The sequence below is a fragment of the Paramormyrops kingsleyae genome, chromosome 21, assembly GCF_048594095.1.
Source record: "Paramormyrops kingsleyae isolate MSU_618 chromosome 21, PKINGS_0.4, whole genome shotgun sequence".
NCBI lineage: Eukaryota > Metazoa > Chordata > Actinopteri > Osteoglossiformes > Mormyridae > Paramormyrops > Paramormyrops kingsleyae.
The window spans coordinates 21,379,507-21,406,510 of NC_132817.1; the positions used below are offsets into that span (position 1 = coordinate 21,379,507).

The 27,004-nt window shown below is 47.3% G+C and overlaps 1 protein-coding gene across 4 annotated transcripts; it reads right to left on the reverse strand.

The window, feature by feature from the left end:
* Positions 1-11,828: 11,828 nt before the first annotated feature.
* Positions 11,829-22,507, reverse strand: LOC111841041 (influenza virus NS1A-binding protein homolog A-like). 4 transcript variants are annotated; one of them, XM_023806504.2, is made up of 15 exons: positions 22,350-22,507; positions 18,644-18,903; positions 18,397-18,528; positions 17,827-17,996; positions 17,664-17,739; positions 17,348-17,521; positions 16,932-17,057; positions 15,582-15,686; positions 15,136-15,262; positions 14,560-14,784; positions 14,076-14,197; positions 13,861-13,987; positions 13,584-13,715; positions 13,196-13,369; positions 11,829-12,795 (listed from the first exon to the last, which is right to left on the reverse strand). In XM_023806504.2, the coding sequence occupies exons 3-15, from the start codon at positions 18,505-18,507 to the stop codon at positions 12,545-12,547; spliced, it is 1,920 nt and encodes a 639-aa protein (XP_023662272.1). In that variant the 5' UTR covers positions 18,508-18,528; positions 18,644-18,903; positions 22,350-22,507; the 3' UTR covers positions 11,829-12,544. The 4 variants fall into 4 exon arrangements, with proteins under 4 accessions (XP_023662272.1, XP_023662274.1, XP_023662273.1 ...); XM_023806506.2 differs by lacking the exon at positions 22,350-22,507 and adding an exon at positions 21,391-21,509; XM_023806505.2 differs by lacking the exon at positions 22,350-22,507 and adding an exon at positions 20,758-20,958.
* Between the last annotated feature and the right edge of the window lie 4,497 nt (positions 22,508-27,004).

Genomic DNA, 27,004 nt, shown 5'->3' on the forward strand with positions numbered 1-27,004 from the left:
TCCCTGGCGAATTCTACGTGGGTCTGGCTGGGGGATTTATTAAGCTTCCGGAAACTCTGCCGGTAAGCCTCAGGTACAAGTTCGTAAGCCCTTAAGACGGTAGCCTTCACTATGTCATAATCTAGGCTCTGCTCTAATGCGAGGGCCGAACACACTTCTTGTGCCTTACCCACTAGCTTGCATTGCAACAGGAAAGACCAAAGATGCCTAGGCCAGTTCAAAGTCATGGCAATGCGCTCAAATATGGAAAAGTAGGCGTCCACCTCATTTTCCCGGAACACTGGAACAAGCCCGATATGTTGGCTAACATCGAAGCCAGAATTACTCCCATCCTGGGGGACTGGTGAACTCAGGGGAGATCGCGGGCAAGTCCGAGGAGTGTCTGGGGCATCAGACCCGTCTCGGGCGGGCAGGCTGGAGTGTGGAGACGTACCTGGTTTTGGCACCCTGCGCGGAAGAGGCACCGGTTTTTGTTCGCCCATGCTTAGCCGCCGCAGTTCCACCTCCTTGTCAGCCTCTATTTCCACAGCCCTGGGACGGAGAAGCTGCGCCTGGTACTCCTGCCTCTTGATCTCTAGCTCGAGTTCCCTTAGTCGAATTGTAAGCAGAATCTCCTCCCTGGATGAGTGGAGACCACCGAGATCCATGCGGAGACCTGTCCCAAGATCAACACCGCCAGCTTCTGCTGCAGCAGATGCAAGGACAGGACTCGATGCAACACTCGCGGAGCTACCCACCTCAGGCAGGATACCCTGCTGAATCAGCTCATCCAAAAGGACCTGTTTAATCGCCCGCTTAGAAGCTTCAGTGGGGACAACCACATTAAAGAAGTCTGCAGATCATCCTTACGGCACTTATCGAATTGCTCAAGTGTGGGGAAAAGGGTGAAAGCTACGAGGTTGTACTTGGCGATAATCACTAATACCAACACTACCCCCCCACACAAAAAAAATCCACGAGGCAGACCCGAAAAACAAAAACGAAGCTCCCAACTACGGAGAAAACAGCAGACAGAAAGGCAACAAAAGCGAAGAAAGGACGAGCCCAGAAACCCAGGAGGCACACGCACCCAAAAGCTGAAAAGAGGAACGGACGAGCCAGAAAGGTAGAGGAGAGGGAGAGGGGAAGACGGGACAAGCAGGGAACGGGAAAGGGGAACACAGGAAACAAAGGGATCTTTTTTTGTATTTTTTTATATTTATTCATAGACACGGTTACAAACACAAGGTGCAACAAACTTCGGGAGTGACCCACGCCAAAATAACAACCAAAACAGCTAACGAACACGTCTCAAACTAAGCTAATGTCACTTGGTGTATAACCTCAAGGGTAAATGTACCTTTTAAGATACAGAAATGGACTCTGAGGAACATTTTTGTATCATTGGGGGTCACATTAATGTTGTATGTTCCTTGGGGTCCATTTATGTACCTTAAATTACACGAAAAAGTACAGGTGGAAGATGGCTTTGGCCAGGATGGCAGCGGTAACCAAGGCGACAGCTCATGCCTCAGTAGCACATCAGGCCGCAGCACCGACGAAGCCAGGCAGAGTAGCAAACGTGCCAAGACTTTGGGTGACCCGGGCTTGGATGTGGACGCTGCTTTGAGCATTGGAGTCGGCGAGATAGAGGTGGTCCTCCAGCCTCATCCAACACTGATTGAAAAGGATCGAGCGGCACAGAGAAGGTGGGTGACTACCATCAAGCTGAAGTCACCTTTTCCACCAAATTAATTTTAGTAGTTAGTAACAAAGTAGGGTTGTCGTTGTGTCTTTGGTGTAAAGAAGCATAGCGATGTGGTCCTTTGACTATTTCACTCGTGAATGATCTGCTCCTGTCTCTTGCGAAAATTTACAATGGGACACGTCGATACGACTAGAGATGATGGTTGACATGTATCCCGATCAGAGAGCTCAGTTTCACCAGCTTGCTTTGACACCGATTCAACATGCTCATTCAGCCAAAACGGCACCAACGGGTACCAACCAAGCCCAACTGTGCCGCACGCACAGGCCCAAGGGGCAGTTCCCAACTCTCTCTGACAGCCTGATGGCTTCCAATGGCCATAAAATTGGCCTGCTGTGTTCCAGGCTTTACACGTATGCCGAGGAGCAGAACTCAGTTTTCCAGTAACTTGTCACAGTGTGGGATTCATGGCCAGGTACATCAAGATGTCCGGAAACGCCATGGTTGGCCAGTACCTGGCTGAGAGGCTGGTCCTGGAGGAGCACTATGGGAATGGAGAAAGCGGCTCTGCCAGAGTGGAGACGGCCAGCGAGAAACGGTAACATCCCCAAAGCCGACTGTGACTTCATGGTATGTCTGACACCTCACCGGAGTTGTTTCGGCAACATGAAACCTCATTAGAACTCTATCGGTGGAATGACTTTCCAACCTTATTCATGAATTAGGCCTCTGCTGATCTCAGCAGGTCTAAATCAAAGCGTTAGAATTAGGACTGCTGCCATTTGCAAGTCTTAGTGGTTTGTTGCTATGGGAGAAATGAGTCTTCAGCTTTCATTGTGGGTGGGATTACTGTGCAAACTCATGAATCGTAGCCAATGGATAGTGGGTTAGACAAGTTGAAGGATTTATCATGAAAAGGTCTATGTATGCTCCATTGGTCCAAAATAGCAAATTTATTCATCTTGCACGTGGGATGTAGTTTCTGCTGTGGAGCTTGAGAACTTCACCGTGTCTCCTGTACTGCAGGTCTAAATGGGTCGTTTAATTTGGTCTTGGTCAGTGAGAAGTACTGGAAGGTCAGCAAGCCCTTTGGGATGGTTAAGGGCCCAACAGTGACATCATTCTGCTGACCCTAGGAGACCTTCCGATCATAAGCACAGCATCCTAACCCACTGAGCTACACAGTGCCCCCTTCAGGCTTGAGGACCTCTGTAGATTTGTTCCTTTGCTAGGGCTATCACATTTAATTATGCATTTATTTATTTGTTTGTTTATTACAAATCTAGCAGCAGAGAGGCTTCAACGGGATCTGGATTTAATTAGCGAATGGGCTGATACTTGGCAGATGAAATTTAACACAGATAAATGTAAGGTAATCCATGCAGGGAGCAGAAATATACAGTACAGATATTTTATGGGTTCCACTGAAATAAAGGTAGCTGATTACGAGAAAGATCTCGGTATGTATGTTGATGCTTCCATGTCCCACTCTCGCCAATGTGGGGAAGCAATAAAAAAGGCGAACAGAATGTTGGGTTATATCTCTAGATGTGTGGAGTTTAAGTCAAGGGAGGTGATGTTACACTTATATAATTCCTTGGTAAGACCCCACCTAGAATACTGTGTGCAGGTTTGGTCACCATACCTCAAGAAGGACATTGCTGCCTTAGAAAAGGTGCAACGAAGAGCTACGAGAATGATTCCTGGTCTTAGAGGAATGTCTTACGAGGAGAGGTTAGCGGAACTGAATCTGTTCAGCCTTGAGCAAAGGAGACTAAGGGGGGATATGATTCAGGTCTATAAGATTCTAACGGGTCTGGATGCTGTTCAGCCAAATGACTATTTCAATATTAGTCTAAATACTAGAACTCGTGGCCATAAGTGGAAATTAGCGGGAGAACATTTTAAAACAAATTTGAGGAAGCACTTCTTTACACAGCGTGTAGTCAGAGTATGGAATAGTCTTCCTGCTATTGTAGTGGAAGCTAAAACCATGGGTTCCTTTAAATCAGAGCTAGATAAGATTTTAACAACTCTGAGATATTAGCTAAGTTCTCCCCAAACGAGCTTGATGGGCCGAATGGCCTCCTCTCGTTTGTAAATTTCTTATGTTCTTATGTTCTTATAAACAAAACATGGAAGAATGCTGAAAGTGTGGTAAGAATTATTTAATCTCAGTAAAAATCACCCAGTTTGGTAAGGAACCGGAAATAAAGGCTGAAACTTAGGACTGGCTGGTTTCATTAAACGAAATGGCAACCAACCTGATCATCCAGTAAGAGAGATTAAAACCCCAGATAATCTTAGGAGCTCAATGTGGAAATACTTTGGTTTCTAGGCTGTATATCAAACGATTGAAAATACGGACAAAGTTATATGCAAACCATGCAACTGTGAACTCCCGTGTCATAGCAGACTATGAACCTGCGGACACATGCAGCACCGTCATCCAGCTGAATACAGAACCACCATAGCAGCACTATGAACCTGCGGACACATGCAGCACCGTCATCCAGCTGAATACAGAACCAGCATAGCAGCACTATGAACCTGCGGACACATGCAGCACCGTCATCCAGCTGCATACAGAACCACCATAGCAGCACTATGAACCTGCGGACACATGCAGCACCGTCATCCAGCTGAATACAGAACCGCCATAGCAGCACTATGAACCTACGGACACATGTAGCACCATCATCTAGCTGAATACAGAACCAGGAGACAACACTTCCAGCCGATAGTGATTCTCTGCTATGGTGGAAGATGTTGGGTAGTACAAAATACCTCCAACTTGCACAGTGAGCAAGGAAGTGTGTACTTATTCTTTAGAATTAGGAATCTTACTGCTTTTACAGCACTCTCATGAGTACCAGGTTTTGACCACCAGGTGGCAGAATTCAGCCATAAAAAGTGTTTCTCAGTTCCGTCCTGCCTGGTTTAGCTGCCATTACCATGCAACGTGGGTCCTGTCCCACATCAGGCCCATACGCAGGTGTGGCCTGTGTAGGTTTGTGTTTCAATGCTGCTGTTTTTGTGACGCAGACGAGGCCTCCAAGTCGGACGTCACCAGCCCTCCAAGTCGGACTTCGTGCAGTTTACCTTGCATGTGTTTGTGGAGCATACGTGAGCGCGTGGCTAATAGATGCCACCTTCATGTAAATCGGCGGCCCATGATCTCCGTCTTCACTGGGGACGATTCTGACTAAAAAACATGTGCAGGTGATTTGGATAGGAAAATGACTCTCCCTCTATCGAGCTTGTGTAATGATGTCACTTGGGATGTTTATTCCTCCCTGTGACCAGTGTAGTGCTTAATTACTGAAACATTTAAATGGTCCCTGCCTGTATAACAGGTCGCCCAGTCACTGGGATGCTTTAATTGCCATTATCTTTTCATATCTAGTCATTCTGCTCTACTAACAATCATATTGTTAGTTCGGAGGCAGACTGTCAGTAAATTAATTTTGCTGGGGTGAGTGAAGTTTACAAAATATGCCCCCCCCCCAGAGGATACTGAACAGAGTAGAAGTACACTGACTTCTGCCAACTGCGCTTGCCAGTTAGGCACTGAATGGTAACAGTGGGTTGTTAGTCATCAGAAAGACAGATGGTGCTGTACCTGTGCTCTTGCTGTACCCCAGTGTCAGGAGTGTTCAGGGTTTTTTTTGTGGAATAAGGAAATTGGACCATGATAGGAACTTAGCAGCTGTTAAGAAATGTCATTTGGAACGGCCCGGTGCTCTGTGTTTCACAGACGGTGGGCGGTGCTGATGCTGGTGTGAGTCCTGTAGCGAATTAGCCGGCCTTGTGCTGCTCTCAGCGCTCCCATGGAGACGCCCGATGGGACGGTGTTTGCGAGTCACCAGGGCCCTTGGCTTTTCATCCTTTCGTAAGCTGCCAGCCCTCTTTGATGCAGGAAATTTCTCATGACACCCCCCGTGTAAAACTTCCTGTCCTGACCAGCCGTGGCTGGAAGGGTGACCTTCGTCCCCTTTGCTGCTTTCGTTCTGAAAGCTTCCCTCACGCCTGAGTACCCCTCGACGGGAAAGGACTGCTGCCACACTGGCCTCTGACGTCACATCTGCGTCAACGGCCAATCGCCGTTGAAAATAGCCAGAGAACTATTGAACTGAGTCACGGTTAACGTGGCCAGCAAGCTAAATGAGCCCAAATTAGCTGTAAGCTTTTGTAATCACGTGATGCATATTGCATTATTCAACTGTAATTCAAACAACTCCACATTTTCAGTTTTACTATGACTGACAGTTTAATTAAATACCAGGAAGATGAGTATTTACCCTCTTATTGATAATTGTTTGCTTTACGTAATATTTATTGAGATTTTTGCAATAACGTGGCGATGCAGCAGATCTCGGGCTGCGACGGAGCGGAGCAATCAGCTGTCCTTGTGTTGTGCCAGACAAACAGTCGGCATCGCCGTGTGGTCCAGCAGCCGTGGGTCACCTCGCAGGCTCCACAGAGCCCCTGCCCAGGCTGTTCCCTTGGCAACAGTGAGCGCACGGCAACAGCGTCAGCCACTGCTTTGACGGGAGCAGCACTTCTTCCTACGTGCCTGTCGCCTCTCTCCTCTTTCTCGTGAAGGACATCTTCAAGCCTTTAAGCTTCGACCACCTTTGTGCTATGGATAAATACAGAAAGTCCGTGGGGCATACGTTCCAAGACCCACCGCGGATGGCCGAAATTGTGGATAATAGCGAACTGTCCGTGGACCCTGTATGTAAAGTAAAGTTTAATTGATAAATTATGTACAATTAGACATTACCAACATTGAACACAGTAATAATGAAGTATATTTTATTGTGCTCTCTCAAATGAAAGGGATTCTGACATTTTAGCTTAATTCTCAAAAGATAATAGAGTAATGAAACAATGCTTAGCAATGGATGAAGGAGAAGTGAAAATCAAGCTTTTTATATCCCTCAAAGGATGATGGAACAATATTTTTTTTATATACATTTTGAAAAATGAAAAATATTGAATCATGTACCTGTATATGATCTGTAATGGTGAACTGGCATATTTAATCATGTAGCAGTCAGTACTCGCTTGGCGCGAGGTTTGAAACTTATGTTTACTTTTGCTTCTGTAAGCTGCAGATAACTGAAACCGGGGGGACTGAAATCGTAGATAATGGGGCCACATTGTATGAGTGTGTATGATTTGATCATACAATTGCACCCCCTACTGGTCAGATGAAAATGATTTTTGAACAAGTTATGTTGTACATCTGTCTATCTATCTGACTGGTTGCCTTTGGGTCCATATTGAACAGTCTGCTCTGTTAGGCTGTCTTGGATATTTATCAGATGGCTAACATCCTGCGAGGATAAGTGTGGCGTTTTCACAAGCACATGCTGCATAAATCTTCTCTTTAAAGTGCCGGGAAACAGCTGTTCGGTACCTCACTGATAACTGTAAACAAGGCTTTACTGCTGCCCCTTTTCAGCAGCCAAAAGATCAGGTAACACTGAAACACTGCCAGATCATCATCAAGGAAGTGAGTTTCTTGCTAAAAACGGAATGTTTGTTTCCAAGTAGTCGCCGGTGAGCTTCCGTGGAATTCTGGGAAAGTGAGACGAGTGGCACTCCGTCGGCTGAAGGGCGGCACGCCGTGCGGGCGGCTCTCTGAAGAGCTAGGCAGGTTCCGACAGGCTGTGAGGTCGCCTGGGCCGGCTGCCATTGTTCCCGGAGCCGTGGGCTTCTGGTTTCCACACGTTGCCAGTTCCGACTGTCACATGGTACTCTGCTGGTTGAGAAAGTCTTCCAGACTTGCTTCTGACGTGGGTGTGATGCACCGCATGCCATAACAATACTGAAGGCTGCGCCTCTGACCGGCCTCCTCCGAAAAAGGGCTATATTCCTTTATTGTTCTATGACTCATGCTTTTCAGCCTTGATTCTAGTCTCCTGTGGAGACTAAGTCCAAGAATTCTTATTTGGGTGGGCATGTGGAACATGCATGTAAGCCAAAGTGATCCTTTCTGTAATTGCAAGGCTGTCCTTCAAGTGTATCTAATATTGAGCTCAAAAAGTTTCTTTGTAACGTAGCATTAGAGATAGGCTGTGTCCATTAATTTTTTAACGTATTTGCGCCATGCCGCACTTATCTTTTGTGTGCTAAAAGGGGTTTAATTATACCTTGATAAAATGCACTTACTTAAATGCTGTTATGTTATCCAAGCACCAATATTTCCCTACTTTAATTTTGACCTCCAGGATCCAGATACACGTTTCTGTTTAATCAGATAAGCTTTTGATTTTTTTTGTAGGCCAGAGATAACAATTACTGTGAAAACGTTACCTTGGGAGAAAGGTCAGTAACACTTTCCAAGGTAAGATTTCTGTTTCTTCTTGTTTTTGAAAGAAACGTGCGTACTGTTAATTCCGTGCGCTGTTGTACTCATCGAACCACTATTGTTACACCTCCATAAAATTCAGTCAGTTCAGCACAGTGTTTCATGGATGTTCCAGATACCTTGGACTAATGTTGTGGGCCTCAGTATGTGTCACATGTTGTGTTTCTGCACCTTGAACTCAGAAGACCCATCTTGGCCGAAAATTTTTCCATCACTTCCCAGGTACCTCAGGGACGTTTTCTGGAGATGCGGCCTAGGTTGCGGGCAAGGTGGGTGTTTTGAGTGGGCAAAACCCCTAACCCTAACCTGGTGGACTTGTGTTCAACCTTCAACCTGTAACCAGTAAGGTGCAGAGTAGTGGTTCCACCCCCTCTCCTGATTCGTTCACAACTAGCGAGCTTGTAGTCAATGCCGTGAATGTTGGCTGTAGAGTTTGTTTCTGGAAATGTTCTCTCGAGATGTGGGGGCATTACCCTAAGACTATGTGATTGGGGTGGATAGGAGGGGGGGTTGGGCACCTGGCAAAACAGTGGAAAATAACACCCAGCCAGATCTGCCCCCACACTAGCCCCGTGTTCCTTTGAGCACAGCTGCCTGCCTGCCTGCCTCTGAGGTTCTGGAGAATTCTCCAGAATGCCCACATAGCTCAGCCTTTGTGTTTTTGCATATATGTCCAGTAAGCTTATCCAGTCTGTCGTCAAGGTCCCTCAATGACAAGGGTATTGGCTGAGCCCCTTCAAGCGCGGTGTTTATGTTTAGTTGTCCAGGCTAATGCGTTTAGCCGTTGCAGCTGTTTCACTGGAGCGATTCAGGATAAGTGCCTCGCCTTAGGCTACTACAGCAACAACCTTCTGGGACTCAGACTTGTAACCCAGGGGTTGCCAGATGGTGTTAATGATTAAATCACCTGCTGTCCCCAGGACTCGCGCTAATCCTTTTCTGTAAACTTTGAAAAGGTACAAAGTCAAAGGCGACTTCACAGTCACGACTGCACACCTCCCTTAAGGTCAAAGGTGTGCTTTACCTTCTGCGAGGAGACTGGCTGTAATACACTGAACCTGTGTATGCCTGAACAGCGGCAGTCGGCACGTCCCAGACATGGGTCTCCCAGATTCAGCTCGCTCTCTTCTGTCATTCTCTGGCCACTCCCGTAACCTCAGCACGAACTCTGGAACGCACTCACCCGAGAGGAGAGGCGATTCCACGGCAGGGGGAGCTTAGCGACACCTAGGGGGTGATGGGGGCACATATTGAATGACTTTTTTTTTTTTAAGGCTAATCCGAGTTTACATGTGACTGTGAGACTGACAGAGTCATTGGTGGGGAGTTTAAGAAAGAACAACCATTCAAATGTACATACCCCCCCAATGTAAACCAAGCCTCCTATGACTTGTTTTACATTTTTCTTAAAGAAAGTAACTTGAGTTCATGCTGAAGCCAATTATTTATTCAAGAAGTCTATTATTGAGAGCATAATTGTCTTTGTAGTCACGCGCTAGATGGCAGGTTTTCGCGGGGCTGTCGGACTGTAGTCACAGCCTTTTTGCAGGCATTTGGAGTACTGTTGGATGCTTGTTTTGCTCTCCCTGGAAGAATGGGGCCTGGCTGTTAATTTACTCAGCCCTACTCTGAGTGCCGACAGTATCCAGACAGTAATTCCCTGGTCACTCCGTTTTTCCAGGCGACTTTCTACGTCCTGTCAATGACCACCGTGAATCTTCCCGACCACGAACCGTGACGTTCTTGGTTCCGCGTGTACCGCAGTGTACTTGTCGTGGTAGGCCCTTTGAAAGGACAGCGAGTACGTGTGAAAGGTTATCTTGTCAAGTAAGACAAATGATAAACATGGTTTTGGTTTTAGAAGAGAGAATGCCTGCCTGCCTGAATTCAGTCATCAGCGACATTATTTAGAAGAAGGAAGTGTCCCCCAGGGATGTCATGTCATAATACTGGCAGAGTAAGAAATACAGCTCAATAACTACAGCCTGTCCAGTATTTGTCCAATACGTCCCATGCTTAGGAATGATTACATGACTGGCTGCTATTAGTGTATATTTTTTAAAAAGGGCTTATGGGTAACTTGGAAAAAGGTGTGGAGTCTTGCTTCTTACGGCCACACTGAGTCACAGAGGACCAGTTCACTTAATTTGCAGGGACCTTCAAGCCTGAATTTTGCAGCCATGAGCAGCCAGTTGGGGCGACTGATGTAGTAACATATTAAACCTGGCCACCGTGTTCAGGTTTGCTGGTGGCCCTAAAACCCAGAGTGAGGATCTGAGATTTCTTGTGATCAGTGACACCATGTCAGGTTGTTTGTGGTATACAGGGTGTATACAGCCCGGATTGTACCTGTTAGCATGTTGTTGCTGTGTAGTTACCATGGCAAGTTGTGTTTTGCAGCCATGTCTTGATTACATCATGAAGTAAACAGAAAAGTGTATCATTAATGCAAGTCTCAGCTGTACTTTCACCAGCATGTGGGATGAGATGTAGCTCAAACCCGCTGCAGGATGGCGTAGGTCGTCCCACAATAGTGTTGTGTAACGCTGTCATTTCTCTTTTATGTAATATCCCATCCTCCCGATTCGTCTAGGTAAGCAGTGCAGGAATGCAACCTTCCGGCTGTTTCCGGTGCCTGGATAAACCATGCAGCTAGGGGGGCGTGGCCTTTGGCACTCAGGTGGGTGATGTCAGCGCTTTCGGTGACATGTGACATGCTTGTAATGGCCAAACTGGTTTTTAACTACACATTTTGACATAGTATTATGTTGGTTTAGACACAGCAGCTTAGCAGTTCCTTACCCAGGAAGGAGCAGTATGGTTGGTTGGTGTGTAACCTGCGAGTGGATGTAAGATTAGGAGGATCAGGGGGCGGAGATTAAGACGTACGCGTGGCCACGTTTTAAATAAGGAACGGAGCCAGTAACCTGGCATGAAGGGCACCCAGTGCCCTTCAGGGGGGTGTTTCCACGTTGAATGTGGGGTGCAGCTTTTTTTTCCCCCATGTAAAACACTTTAATTACTCAGGTGTGTGTATCTGTGGTGGGGGGCTTTTCTGTCAAGGTCCTTAGGGAAGCTCAAACCAGTACTTAGTGGTATATTGACTAGCTGGGAAAGCAGTCTCCCCTCCGCCATCCATGACCAGATAATTACCAAGGAGTGACAGTGGCAGTGGTGCTCTGTCCATTGTGTCGGCTGGCAGAGCGGGACAGTGAGAGTTCAGTCCCCAGGGACCCTCATACGTTTTTTTTTGCTCTCTATTTGGAAGGGAACAAAAACATGCACCATCTGGATGAGAAACGCCGGTTTAGAACAGCGCTTCGCTCACACGGCCAGAAGCCTCGTTCTGCACCTGGCCGTCTGGCCCATTTTCCGCAGCGAGAAGCTTGACCTACTGACTCGGGATCAGGGATCAGGCCTTTGTGGTTGGGGCTTGGCGACGGCATGTAGGCAGGGTGCCACAGAGACGGGGCCGAGGGCAGCCTGAGCTCCTTTGGGTGTCACAGGGCGTACGGGAGCATGATCAGATTTCTCCTTAAGTTCATCCCTGTGGGAAGGAAGCCTTTTCTGTTCAAGCAGGCATTTTAAGATCCAGAGGACCCTTAGACCTCCAGTACTTATTAGGACACAAACCAGGCGGCGATGTAACATGCACAGGTGTTTTAAGCTAAGAGCAAGACGTTCCGCCCAGCAGTCTCCTCTTATCCAATGAGGAGCCGCTTTCCTCTGTCACTCAAGCACACAGACAAAGTGACCAATCACTTGTGGTTTAATATTTATTACTTACGAAATAGCTTGTAACAAAAGTGAAAACTACGTCCGTTTTTAATCGGTTAGAAAACAAAAACAAGAAAATAGGACGAGAACAGAGGCAGCACCTGAATGGAAGGACATGGGTGAAGGTCATGCCGTTAGCCGAAGCGCGTTGACAGGGCACCCTGCCTCTCTCGTCCTGTGACTGGCTCTAATTCTCACACCAGAGCATCCAGCCCGTCTACATTAAATCGCTTTGTACACATATAAAATCATAATCAGGCAATCATAAGCTACCAAGGCGATGGTAACAATGTTTAAAACAAGATAGTTCTATAAACCCCTTCCTTCAATAAGGCTTTATCTGTCGTTTTAACTAATGCAAAAAAAATCTTGCAAAAAGAAAAAGAAAGCTTGTATGATGACCATCTTTGCAGAGTAGATGCCTAACAGGTTACACTACTCTAAGATATGCGACCTCTTCCCACCAAAAATAAAAATAAAGAGTGCTGAACATTGGCATTTGTGGCACTATACCTGGGGTGTCTATATACACAGCACAAATTAAATGCAAAGGCTTCGTGTTGCTCCAGCAACTCTCAACCACACCCATCCACGTAACCCCACCCCCATTTCAGATGCCCCACCCACCCACCAAATCCTACCCAATCCCTGTTCAGACAGAACAAATTACATCGCCAAGCCTGTTAGTTTGCCGGTCACACTCAGCTGCAGGCTTCCATGCAGGGACTCCAGTTGTCGTCCTGCGGCTCGTAGGTCTCGATCGAGCTCAGGAAGTCGTTGCCATCGAAGCCGCCCACAGCGTAGACGGCACCGTCCAGCACGGCCATGCCGCAGTTGCTGCGCGCCGACGTCATGCTGCCCAGCATCTTCCACTCGTTCCTGGTGGGGTCGTAGGCCTCCACGCAGCGCAGGGCGTGGGAGCCGTCGAACCCGCCGGCCACGAAGAGGCGCCCTGGGGAGGGAGACAGACGTCAGCGTTTAAGCAGCCCGCCCCATCTCAGTTCCGATTAATCGATTCATCATGGAGCATAACAGCAGTATCAGGAGCCGTCCCCACACAGGGCCAGGGACGCTATGAAAGTGAAATTCTAAAACACAGGACAGCAGGGGGAGGGTGATTAATATTCATAAAGGAAGTGCAACCTGATTGGCTAGTGAGCAGGATGACTGGGGGTTACTCATTAATATTCATAAAGAAGCATTACGATTGACTGGTGAGTAGGATGACCGGGAACGGCATTAATATTCATGAAAGCAACGCTATCTGATTGGCTGTCATCGTGAATATTAATGAGCTTCACCCAGCCCTCGTACATTTTGGAAATGTCCTAGACCCCCTCCCCTGGACTCACCCTGGTACACGGCCACTCCTGCCCCCCGCCGGGCCACATTCATAGGGGCGATCAGGGTCCAGGTGTCGTTCTCTGGATTATAGCGCTCCACGCTGTTCAGGCAGTTCCAGGACTCTGCGCCTCCGATGATGTACATCATGCCGCTGAGCTCGCAGGCTGCAGCTTGGTGTCTCCCTGCAGGGGGGGGGCAGGAGTGACCATTACACTACAGTCTGATCCACACACACTTCCAGCCTCACAGACTCACCAATGCGATTGATTTATAAACCCAAATCATTTCGGTATTTTTAGATTCATTTAATTCCCCAAAGACTCATTTCAGGATGTCTGCAGGCTTTCAGAAGATGTGTGGGGAGGCAGGAAACGGCCGGGTGGCGATCTGCCTTACTGATGTTGAGGGGAGCACAGCTGGTCCAGATCTTGGTGACCGGGTCAAAGGCGTCGCAGTTCTTCAGGCCCTTCTGTCCACATGGGTCCGACCCTCCCACGACGAACAGCTTGTTTTTCAGGGAGCAGACACCTGGTTGGAGAGGAATGAGGGGAAGATGAAACCGCACATGCAAAAATAAAACAAAAACAAACAAAAACAAAAAAACACAAATTTTTCCTGCAGGAAGGAGGCCACACATTTCCAATGCAAAGGCGGTCGCATGCGCTGCATGTACCGGCGTTGCAGCGGTTGGTGCGCAGCTCTGGGACCGGGGTCCATTCGTCCTCATGCGGGTTGTAGGTCTCGCCACAGCTCAGCTCGTCCGAGTGGCCGTTGGACCCGCCCATCACATACAGCTGACCCTGTGGTTGGACAGTTTGCTCATGCCATGAACTCAAAACCCCGCCCCCCCGAGACTCCTCCCCCTCTAACCAGTTACAGGGGACGTACCATCAGAACAGCCATCTGGAAGCGTGCCCGCGGTGTCCTCATGGGGGCGATAAAGGTCCAGCGGTCCGTCTTGGGGTCGTAGCTCTCTACCGTGCGAAGGCACTCCTCCCGGTTATACCCACCTAAGAACCAGTCACAGCCCGTTTAAACCAGCTCTCCTTTGACCTCACTGTCAGTCACCCATAACAGAATTCCTCAGGTATTAAACTTGTTTCACTAGTAAATTTGACACCCTGACAATCAAGGCGTTGACATTTTATTTACTTATATCCTTACTCTCTGTCAAAGAAAGCAAGGTCAGCCAGTCCCTTGAGCATGTGGGGGTTAAAGGTCTTGCTCAGGACCCCAACAGTGAAATGACTGATGACCCTGAGAAATGAATCAGCGACCTTCTGATAACAGGCACTGCATCCTAACTTGCTGAGCCACACAGCCCCCCTGGTGTTTCTCACAGTACAGTGTCCTGGTGTGAAAGCGGGCTCACCTGCAGCTACCAGCCTGCCATCCAGCTCAGCGGTGCCCAGACCGGAGCGGGCGTAGTGCAGGGGCGCCCGCAGCCTCTCCTCACGTTCCTCCAGCTGGCCCTCGAAACTCATGCTTTTCGGGAGGCTGGGGGTACTGGAGGGGGAGCTGTGGGGGCTGCCACGCCCATGAAGGAAGATGACACTCAGCACGCCATTCAGCACCGCCAGGCACAGGTACGTGCTGTCTGGAGGGGTGGAGGCAAAGCATGGCACATTGGCATCAAAGTTGGCGTCAATGGACATCAAACATGGTCAAAGTTCCTCTTGTTCATGGGCCAGTTTACACAGGTCAAAAATTTCATAGGCCGGTAGCCCTGGGGAACGCCTGCTCTTAAGGTCTGCCCTGAAAGGTAACGGTAGTGATGGGCTGATGAAGCTTCGTGAACCATTTGCTGTATTTTTTGACCCCACTAGATGGCGCTCTTGGTTTACTTTGGGGCATGCTTTGAGCCCTTTTATTAACAAAGCGCACCAGCAAATGGCTGGTGAGGCTTCATTAAGCCCTCACTGGGTAACGGGAACAGAGCTGGGCTTACTGTTGGTCTTCTCCGAGGCGATGTACTTCCACTCGTGCTTGCAGAGCTGCGTCACCGAGCCTGGGGACAGGCTTCCCGAGGAACTGGTGCTGGCCTGCTTCTGGAAGTTCTCCCTCAGCGGTTTCTTCTGCAAAACCAAAGGGCAACTGCATACCCAGCGACGGCGAAGCCCACCCCCGCCGTCTACCCCCTAAGAGACTAACACAGCCTTTGTAAATATGTCAGCAATACGACTGCCGGATGGTACACGAAGCACGTGTGGCGGGATCTACAGGGACTCAGCGAATGAACGGGGGAAGTCTTCCAGAGAGCAGATCCCTGCCGCTATTAAGCAGCCTATTCACAAAGCAAGATTTACACTAAGACGAGCTCATCTGGCCGTGTGGCCGCTGCAGTAAGACAAACAGGCACCCGGAGGGATTAGTCGCCTCTCACGGGCTCAGTACCTGCAAAAACTGGATGTGGTCATCATTGCCAAACACCTCAGTTTGCCCCTCAAGCTGACTCCCATCGTGCAGCTTGTGGTCTGCCGAGTAGTACAGCGTTTGCACCTGAAAAACAGCAACACAAGACCCATGTGGCTGTCTCCGTGACAACAAGAGAACCCGGCGACGCCGAGTGTCGTTCCCCGGGGATGTCTGGAGTGGGCAGTGTCTCTGCTGCTGAGAGAAGGGGGGTGTTTTTTGTTGCTTTTATGTACAACAGATGTACAAACACAACTTTGGTGACCGCTCCACAGGCATGGGGGGGCTCTGATCTTGGGCTGCAGGAAATCTTCAGGGTGCAACAAAAAAAAATTAAAATCATATTGCAATTTCTCCAGTGGGTCTTCGGGTAAAGACATGAGGATTTTTCTTTTCCAAAAAAAAAAAAAACAAAAAAACAAGTGTGTGTGTTTATAGGTGAACGGGATGTCAGAACCATCATGAAGTGCTGCTGGAGGAATTCTAGTCACCTTGTACAATTTTTCTCCAATTCCAGCATGTCGGACGGTCTTTCGGCTATAAACATACGCATATACTCCTCGACTGTAACACAAGGCTGATTCATCATCTTCTGAAATATCTTGAAATGGGAAAAAAAATGCACCCACCAACTATAGTCAAGCTGTTATCAGCCACACAAAAAGCTTAAAACAAAAACTAATAATAAAAAGACGCTAATGGGCTGGTGTCACAAGAGTGCCCAAACACTGGAGATCTGACAGGTTTCTGCGACCCCAAGCAACAGCGCTGTAAGAGGTTAGCGAGATTAGCGGCCGCAGTCAGGTTGGACAGAGCGGAGCACGCCGCCGCTCTGCCGGAGGACCGAAGCTGCTTCTACCAGACTCATTAGCGCAGCTGGTTCAGGCCCGCCTTCTTCAGTCTTGGAAATCCTGCTGTGCTTTTGTTAACAAACCTGAAGGAGAGATAAATCGACGAGGAGGGAGAGCCGTTAGAACGTGCCACCGTGCCGCAGATGACATTAACCTGCGGGGGGGAAGGAGTGTCATCCTGCTACCACATACCTTTACACTCTCAACGGACATTTCCCGTGCTAACTCTGCAAAGTTTCAAAAAAAAAAAAAAAAAAAAAGAACAAAAATAATCCGAAACACTAGCAAGGCTCACATGTAAGAGGGAAAATGCAGAGTGATCTGGGCTCACCTGGACAACCCCTTCATACCTACTGTATGGATTTACATTTCTTTAGGTCAAACACCTCCACACGCTTTCGGAAGCAGGAGTGTCTCGAAGGCCCGGGCACCAACAGGCTCGCGAGCGGAAGTAGAGGGAGGCACCGGCTTGGGTACTGACCTCTTCCATCATCCTTTCCAGGGGTTCCCCATTCTCCCAGAGGCAGCGCTGCAACCAGTAGATCACCTTGGAGTACAATTTACCGTTGCTGGGCAGGTTCAGGTTGTCTTCCAGTATTACTTCTAGCTGTGAGAACAAAGCATGCTGGGATCAGGACCACAGGCGGCCAATTTTCACAAAGCGAGTCATCTTCTCCAGAAGAATGTGCACGCTTTATACATTTACGTAGCTGAATTTATCAGTGTATTTCTGATATGTAGGATAGGGTCCAGTCTGCTCCCAATATACCTCTACCAGGTATTTGGTAGTGATGGTATAATGAAGCTTCATGAACCATTTGCTGTAATATCTGGCTGAAACAAAATTTTTACTTTCTGGACCTTAAATGTCGTGGGAAGTTTGGGGCAGGGGCGTACCTTCAGTCGAGGGAGTTTGAGAAAGTCATCCTGTTCCGAGATCTCCAGCAGGTGCTCCTGGATGTACCCGTCGATCTTGCTGACAAGACGTCCGTCGCCCATGCGGCTGGCAAAGTTGCGGTAGGGGATGGCACACTGGCAGTCCATCTTTGAGAGCAGGTAGTCACCACAGATCTGCAGGGATGCGGACAGGAGTGTCAGAGGAGGGACTCTGCAGAAACGTGGACAAGGTCTTTACCTGGTCACGTTCCCTCTGAGCTCCTGAACAGCTGGAGATCCAACCTCTACTACTGGAAGTGAAAGTTACTGCTTATACCTGCTTGACCCTTTCCATCTTGAGCCGTCTGGCAGCAGAGTAGACATCCCGAACCAGCTCTTTCTCGGCCTTCAACCTGCAAGACGGCGCCCACTTAGCACCATGACTACGGGGGGGGTGGGGGGGGTGGGGGGGACCGCCCAACGCAGGAGCTCCAACTCACTGGGCGGTGTAGGCGTAGTTGAGAAGGACCTCCACCGCCTCCGGATTCAGGTCTTCGAACTTGACATGGGCGACCCCGTGGGGCTCCATGTCGCTGTTGAAGATCTCAAACAGGTAAGGACTGCAGCACGCCAGAACGGCACGGTGGGCCATGAGCTCATGGCCACACACCTGGGGGAGGAAGCAGCCCCATCAGACACCCCCAAAAGACTCATGGCACTATAAACACAGTGCATGTGTCTCTGTATGAAGAAGAGTCAAATGTTCAACTGGTTAGGCCTTGCTCATGTTTCTGTAAAAAGAGCGGGATGTTGGTGTTTGAAATACTAACACTACTCAAGCGAAAAGCGTCCATTTTAACTGTGGACAACAACCACAGCACTGACCAAAGCTCTGTGTTTATTGCTGTGCTATGACCTTGCATACAGTCCGTTGGGGTGCCAAGTTTACTTAAAAGTACGCTAAGATTTCAGCATACAAATTCTGCACCTACACAACATAACGATTAGTCTAGTCCCGTTTTGCTAAAATTCAAAAAGCACAGCAAGGTCAACGCTAACATTAATGTTACCTGCAGTCGGACGTCGCAGAACTGGCCACTTTTGCGTAAGGCGTTCATCTTAGCTACCGTGGAATCCAGGAAGCTGTCGTCTTCGAAGATCAAACATCCGTTGGGAATCATTTTGGGGAAGTGATGTACAGTCTGGGATCCAGAGGCAGACGGGTTATTTATGCAAAATATACAGTGCATAGCGCTCAGCTCGTAACAGCAAAGTTTTAATGAGGTCAGACGCCACGAAAATCGACGCCATGCTTACCAATCAGAAATAGGGATGACAATCAGGCGGCAGGTCGGGGGAGTCAAATGAAGGCACAGGCAAAGTTAACCAGGGACACGAGGACTCAGGTCTTCCTTTGCCTTCTGAAGGCAAGAAGTAATACCAGTCGACAAGGACCGTGTGACCAGACAGCAGCCACACCAGGGCAAACTACCAGGCTTCAAGCGACTGTAATCAAGTCCCTAAGATGCCGTCGGCTATAGGTTCGGCCTTTTACTGTGTTTATCGTGCATCGTAACCTGTGGCAGGAAGAGAAAAGGGAAGGAAAACACAGTTAGCCTGCAACTGTGATCAAGTACCAGTGCTACTCTCCCAAGAGGATGCGGTAATCCAAATTAAAAGTCATCTTCTCTCATGACAATTAGTCATTTTTTTACACACACATACACACATTATGTCATGCTTAGGGGCAGATCTTCCAGCCAGTTCCACGAGCAGCAGCCACTAGGCAGAGGAGGCTCTTCCCTTCTCGCCCTACCCATCCCTGGCTGCTTCAGGTTCCACTGTAAACTTCCATGACCTCATCTGGACGAGCTGAGAAAACTCAGACCTGTCCCGCCATCCCCTAGTCACGATGGTCAGCGATCAGCGCCAGCATTTTAACAACTTGCTCTTGCCAAGTCCACATGTGTATCTTTAAGTAGCTACAGGCACGCAACAGTCACAGGATATTAAATTGCCCCAGGAATTTCAATGGCTTAACGCCATTTTTGGACTTCTGCACTTTCGGAAATATCACACGGTGGTAATTCGGGGGTCACTGAATATCAAAATGCACATGCTGGGACTGTGCTGGTCCCACTGCCCCCAGGCTCCTCTATAGGTCTCCCCAAGCCTGATCCTGGCAGCTGAGAGCAGGTCGCCCACCCAGCCGATTCAACTTTCTTCCACGTCTCGCTTCCTTCTATGAAGCCAGTTACAACATAACCAGCTCTGGCGACCACATCAACAAGCCTGTGGAAGCAAATGCTCATGTTAGGACTTTCCGCGTGACTCACAATGAAGACTACACAAAGTTCCCCTTTTTGTGCACAAGTTACTCTGGGATGTTTTTGGGAATTTAGGATGGTTAATCTAGATCTTCGCCCCAATCTTGACTTTCCCTATAAAAACTTTTACAATGGTGCATTTGCACAATGGTGGCATTTCAAAACAAAACTTAATCAAACCCAGCTCTACATTAAGTAGCACTGCCGTCACTTAAAACTGTCACAAACGGGGCAAACAAAAGTTTGCTGGCTCCCTCACAAATCAAGTGACAATTTACAAGCCGTGCATTTACACAAAGTTGCTGAACTGCAAGCAGCCGTAGACCAGATTTTATTCTTCGTTCCTGATATGATTTCTCAACAATCGCATGACTAACCACCTCATCGCCAGCACCACTGACATGTTTACCAAGAAAATATCTGAACCTCTTTCCATCAAAACCTTCAAAAAACTGAACTGGTCTTGATAAATTGCAAAAATCCAAAATCTGGAAGACTCTTCCAACAGCGCCTATGACGTTAAGATGCCATAATACAGCCCTGAGCATGAGCATATCTAAACTGAGAACTTAATTCATGCATAAATGTCAAAAGTCATAATGTTAAATCCTCTCTGCAGGAAAAACAAGCAAAATGTCAGACATGTTAGAAACAAATGGCGTGATGGTTACTCAGCCTATGACTTCTGAAATATTCATATCGCTCATATCTAGGGTGAGAACGAGTAGAGATTTCTGACCCCAAACGGACGTGCAGGACTACACGAGGCAGGAGGCCAGCTCTGATTATTGTTTAACCTCAAATGCTTTCTTAAGATCTGAACTGGCAGAAAGGACTGCATTGTTCAGCAGACAGCACATTCGTTAAACTGCATTTACACAACATACAAAACCCCAGCAGCTAAAATGACAGACCTGAACATATCTAGACTGGTTCTCGACTGCCCCCCTTCGATCGCGTGGTCAAGATATTGAAGCAAATACAAGTTAATGAAACACACAAAACATCTATTGCTCGTCTTAAAAAGGGCAACAAATGCAGAATGCTGTTGGAGGTGCGGTGACGTGAATTAAAAGAGAGCCTATGGTTTTTTGCACAGCTCACCACGGACAGAAATCACTGCGATCCCCACAAGGTCGACCGATGCCGCAAAACCGCCGATCCGCTAAATGCCGGAGAGGAAATCAGACGGCAATTAAAATGTCGCGCATTCTGGAAGGTAGGCGGCTCGCCTCCGGCCAGCCCGGCGGCCTCTGCGGACGACCTCCTGCACGGCGCCTGGGTGACACATCCACACCACCGACGGCTGCACCGACTGAGAGGTGTCAACCAATGCAAAAAAAAACACACCACCAGCACCACACACACAACGTGTTTGCCACCCCAAGGAGGCAAATGATTTAAGTTCCACTCCTGCGTGTCATGCAGTACGTGTCACGCAGAGTATATTACCTGCCTGTCACTTAGTATGCCACTAGAAGTTTCTTGCATCAAATAAAAAATTTAAATGTGTGTGCGCGTGTTTCGAATTTAATACACTGAAATATGTTGTATATGTTTAAAGGAATTATATATATATATATGTATGTGAAATAAAATTTTATATAACAATTTACTTATTTAAATCCACCACTCTACAATGCAACAATGGCAGACAATTTCCCAATTCAATACTATGCACGTACTAGCAAGGATTCTCGGTCTCGGCGAATCGAACAGTCCCCACCCAACACACACCTGGGTACCGAGATTATCCAACAAATTCAGGAAAAAAAACAGAGCCTGAAAGAATACAGTGACTGATGCGACTAGACAGCGAAGCCTACGAGTGTGTAACGACTAGCGTCAGACACAGCAGTTTGTCACCTCGGTGTTAATGCCGGGGGCAGGGCTGCAAGCACAGCCTGTCGCCAGGGAGCACGCCTTCCTAAGTCGGGACGGCAGACAAGACCGGGGCACCGCCTGCATCTACCAATGGACACGGCACAAAGCCCCCAAGCCAAGCCTCCAACGCCCCCGCTCCACCCTGACTAGGAAACTGGGTTAATCGCGCCAGACTCACGACGCATTTTTTTAATCACATTAGAAGTCGGAGCGCCGCTAGCTTTGGGTGGGGGTAATGCAGCGTCAAGCGCACAATACCGCTGCATGTACAGCAGGAGCCGATTTCACGCTGCTGCCCCTCTTCCAACACGGACATATTCAAAACGCTGGCTAACGCTAGCACGCGTAATCACACTACGTCTTAGAAAGTCCCGCTCGAAAGATACCCACATTATAACAGCCTGTGTTTAAAAAGACGATGATTTCATCGACGATGCTTGCAAGCATTTCCTCATACGGTGAAATCAGCGCAGATACATGGTAAAAGTGTCTCCCCGATACAGCACGATGCTGATAACTTAGCTTAGTAGAGATACCTAAGCCCCGCACGGCCCCGCATGGCGAACTGCTACGGCCGCGGACTGTCATCCGTACACCTATTTCCTAATCACATTTATTTGACCTCAGACGACATCGCATCAAAATGCAATTAATATCGTTTTTGTGCATTCTGTTATTCACGCCGACTTACATACAGGATTTCAGACGCGGACCCAGACAATACAACGCAGGCAAAATGAGGGAGAGGAGCGCCAGTCTGCCAACGGGAGCACGAAACGCAACCTCGGCACAACACATAAACTGATCCTTACCTGCGGTGTCTGCCTGGAGACGATCGTAGACATATTTAAACGGAATTAAGAGTAAATTCGTCGATCCGACTGCCCACGTTTCCTCTCCGAGGTGCCACGACTCGCGCCTAATGGTATGTGACGTCAGGCGCGCTGGGTGCTGCCCGAGCTCGAGGTGGGAGGCGGGGCGTGGCGGGGGCGGGCGCGCAGAAGGGGCGTGCTCATGTGCCTTTTGGAAACTATGAGCGAGCGCTCAATAGCAAACCTGCAGGTTATTTCGTTTAGCTCCAAAGTAGTTGCATACCTTGGGAACATGTCGCTGCGGATGCATGCATTATAAAGGCAACCAGGCAGTGATTCTAGTGCCCAATGCACCGTGCATGAAATGGCGATGTCCTTTGTCCTTTTCGCATTTTTAACAGTCTTGCTCGAAAGTGATCGAGCTGTCTCAAAACGGAAATGTAGTCGTTTCTTTATCAACATATCTCTGCGGTTACAGTCGTGTCGTTTTCAAGGGTATGTCTTAGTTCTAACTCAGTCGTATTCAGAGGTGGAAAGTTCAGGTTCAGAAAGTAGAAATCCAGACCAAGATTTTGTTTCAGCCAACTAGTTGATTGTTCTGTGAATGTGACTCTTTATTCTGAACTGGCAGTCGTATTATTGTAACAGAATGTTATTAACGCTTTTGTATCATCAGAACATTTTCCACTACATTTTAAAGTCATAAACGTACAGGCATGTTATAGCCGAAATATAAAATACCGAGCCACTTTGTTTTGTAAGTTGTAACATGCTCTTAAACCGAATGAGATCATTCCATTCTAAATGTCGTATTACCTCATAATTTCACGTTCAAAGTCAGGTCCGCTGGTCTTCAGGATTTTGTTTTTCCTGTTTAACCATTTCTGCTTAACAGATTCCTCGATGACAAGCAGTGCAGCAGTCTACATGACAGTCGTCAGATTGCACTGTTTGTTTTCTTCATATCCGCTTCCATAGGTACAAGGCAACCATAAAAGTGACTGTTGTGTTTATAGTCAGTCTCTAAATAATGTTTAACTGTCAATCCAAGAACACTGTCTGGAAAAAAAAATCACAGTGCGATCATTGCAGTCAAGGTAATATCAAGGTTATACGTATGCCTGTCTAATTATGTTATTTTTCATTTTTATTATTAGGGGGGCTTTGTGAGCCAGCTAGAGGGATTTATGCCATTAATGGCACAAGATTAGTAGGGGGAATGACAAGAATCTGCAGCTATTCAACAAAAAATGAAGTGTGGTCCGGGAAAGGAACGCGGGAATGTCGGCACGCATAATGGTTACCCTTATCGCCGTTTTTTTTTAGACTGGGGGCCATTTAGTCCCACAGTTTGTTAGTCACCGCACAATGCTCTCTTCCAAGGGGTTATCTTATGATTTTAACATTTTCGACATCATTTTACTCTAAAGAATATTATACATTCTGGTTTCGTTTGAAAAGTAACATTCGAATATTTCCAAACTGACCCAAACTGAGCTGCTGACATGACATGCAGAGAGGAGGAGCTGAGTTTGTCCTAATGGATGTGACGTTAGCACAGGGTGCCAAGTTTTCTTTTCCCGTTGAAAAACAGTAAGGGGGTGACATGATGCTGCAGCCGCTAGTATTGGTTGCATACCTTTGGAGTCCAGGGTTTGAGCCCCCACCCTGGCTTGCATGTTTGGATTTCCAGGTGTCATGCCGTGGTTTCCTCCCAGTTCTCTGGTCCCCCCCAGTCCAAATAACACGCTGCAGTTAATTGGAGACGGGGGTGAGTTTTCTGTAGGAATGAATGGTGTGTGAGTGTGCCCTGCGATGGGTTGGACCCCCATCCTGGGTTATTCTCCACCTGGCACAGGCTCCAGACCCCTGTCACCCAGAACAAGCATCTCTCCGGGAAAATGCACAGAATGCCAGACAGCAAGTCCAGCCTGTTAACCATAAAAAGTAAAAATGAAACAGACAGGACTATTATAGGATAAACAGAGAAGTAAAAGTTTAACTTTTATACACTGCATTACCTCAGTCAAATTTACTGTTGAAAGGGTTTCCAAACACCTTTTATTCAGAGGAAATGATACATGAATTTCACAATTCCTGGCTTTGTTAGCTCACTTTCATCTCTTGTCTTTTTTACATAGTTTTTTTTTTTTTTTGCAAACATGATATACAGCACTGGACATTTTTGTGCACCAAAAAATGTATGCTGTCTTTCCGTGGAATGCATTAAAGATGACTGGGAGAGGCAGTGTGACGACCCAGAAGCCCCCCTCGTCCCCAGTCTCAGCTGCCCCCCTCCCTTCATGAAATCTCCTTGCTCCCATAGTTCGCTCGTGCAGGAATAATGTCCTCCAACATCGGCTGTATAAATATTCCTGAAGCCTTTATTTTTTAGGGATCTTTCTTAAGGAGCTCTGCAGATCATCCTGAGCTTCGCAGGAAGGACCACACCGTGCACTTCAATAAGCGTTCACTCTTTGCGCTGGAGATAATCATTCATAAGCTGAAGTGTTAATTGTGACTATTACTGAACTGACTTCTGGTGTATGATATCTCATCAGTATTGCAATCATATTAATATAAGCAAAATAATGCATAAGCACTAAATCACTACACAAATTATCACAAGTCTGATTAGCGATGCACAAGACTTTATAATTACATCATGATGTATTACTACCTGATATTAAAATGCATAATGACTCCAAACTGGCTATAAACTTGTTGTTTGTTTAATGCCTGCAGCAGAAAATGGCATGTTTTAATAATTTTTGTAATGAAGTCCCCCCTCCTCACCAGATTCTGTAAAGAAATGCATCAAACGTCTGTCACTGTCAAAAGGATCTCGATTGAATACAAACAATATAGGAACAGAAGCAGGAGATACAGCGGGAATGAGTCAGGAGATACAGAAAGGCCACGCATGGAACTACCCAGCAGAACGTGCAAACTAGTTAGTCAGCTGTTAGCCCAGTTACAGCAACACCAGTAAAACCACTGAGGTACTTGGTGGAGAATCCAGGCATGGAAAAAACACATGCCACATATGTAGCACTCTGCTGTGCAAACAGCAAGGGGGTTTCATTCCCTGTGATGTCATCGCAGGTCAGGTAAAGCGAGACGATGAAACAGGCATTTCAGACACAGATCACCCACCACACTGCGTGTTGGCTGACAACACAGGTGGCCGAGTCAGGTGACCCAGAAAGAGCCAATGACGGCAACACAGGTGCCCAGAGTCCCGAACATGGGCGAGAACAGCAGCATTCATATGAGAGAGGCCCCTCTGGGCGTGCAAGGCCTCCCCAAGCCCCTTCTGTGAAAGCGAAAGGATGTTACATAAATGAGTCATGAGCACAAAACAAGACAGGCTCTCTTCCCCCACGCTCGCATCGCTCTCCCTGCTACGGCACGCACTCCCACACACGCTGGAAGGCTGCTGTCTACGAGCTGCTGGGATCGGGTTATATAAATGTGGCTGCTGCAAAACAGACCGGCTGTAACTAGACAGCCTCCCAAGTTCATGATTCTTGCACATGGGGAGTCACAAGCTGATTATGGGGAGGGCTGGTAACAGGTATATCCAGCCACCTTCTGTTACTACTTATCCAGTGTTCCTGGAACCCAGTGCAATTCATATCAGGACAAACACCATCATAACCAAAAGGCAAATGCTGAGGCACCAACTCCCCCAACTGTGGGTCTTTGGGCTGAAGAGGAATGGAGAGAGAATTATAGAAAAACACAGTTATTTTGAGGAAACTGGGGCCTCGATGGCCATTTCCAATATGTCCCCACTCAGAAAAGAATAAAATCTTACTCTGGGGAAGGAGAACTGGTTCAGAACTGAAAGGGATTATCAGAGATTCACACATGATGACAACTCAAAGGAATCAAAGACAATATAATATTTTCTGTTTCCTGGAAAGTTAGATGTAAATCACCAATTGTAGCAAATCATACTGCGGAATGAATGAATATGTAACTAAGGCAAGACAGCATGCAAAACCATAACCGTGTAATGGATAGTAGTAAGAGAGATGGATGCAAGACAGAATATAGGTTTTAGAACCTTGGACCAAAATATAGTAGACTGACATTCTAGAATGACCAAAGTTGCAATGCATATTGATACTTCCTCTATTCTATCTCTGAACTAGCCCTAACTTCCCCTGATGCAATGTGACTCAAATTACAATCAAGTTCAAATATCTCCATACAGACTGGTCTGTCACAGACATGTATAAAGTGTCACCATATAAGAGAATTACCTGACATAGAGATCAGAGATGGAACAGGGAGTTTAATCCATGATAAATCTGGAATATATTTAACAAGAACTTTTAATGAGAAAAGTCAAGCATTTTGATTTTAGTACAATGGGCAACACGGAAGAACACAAAGGAGGCATCAGATGACTGAAAAACAGAACTCCTTTTTTATAAACAGAAGGCTTTTGTGATAGGTAACAAGATACATCTGAATTGCTCATCATCTGACTTAGCCCCACCCCATAATACTCACACCTTGCCCTTACATCTTACACATTCCTCACGTCTCACTGTGTGCCTCAAATCAAATACCCAAATTGTGGCTATTCCATTTTTTTTACAGCCATTTTGCACACAAAGTTTCCTTAAATTAATCACTGATGC

Excerpts from the sequence above, each read along its gene's own strand:
- LOC111841041 (XM_023806504.2), bottom strand. The coding sequence starts at position 18,507 with ATGATTCCCAACGGATGTTTGATCTTCGAAGACGACAGCTTCCTGGAT. Across the intron at positions 17,522-17,663 it reads AGATGGAAAGGGTCAAGCAG|ATCTGTGGTGACTACCTGCT; the intron begins GTATAAGCAGTA and ends GCATCCCTGCAG. Across the intron at positions 14,198-14,559 it reads TGGCAGGCTGGTAGCTGCAG|GTGGGTATAACCGGGAGGAG; the intron begins GTGAGCCCGCTT and ends ACTGGTTCTTAG.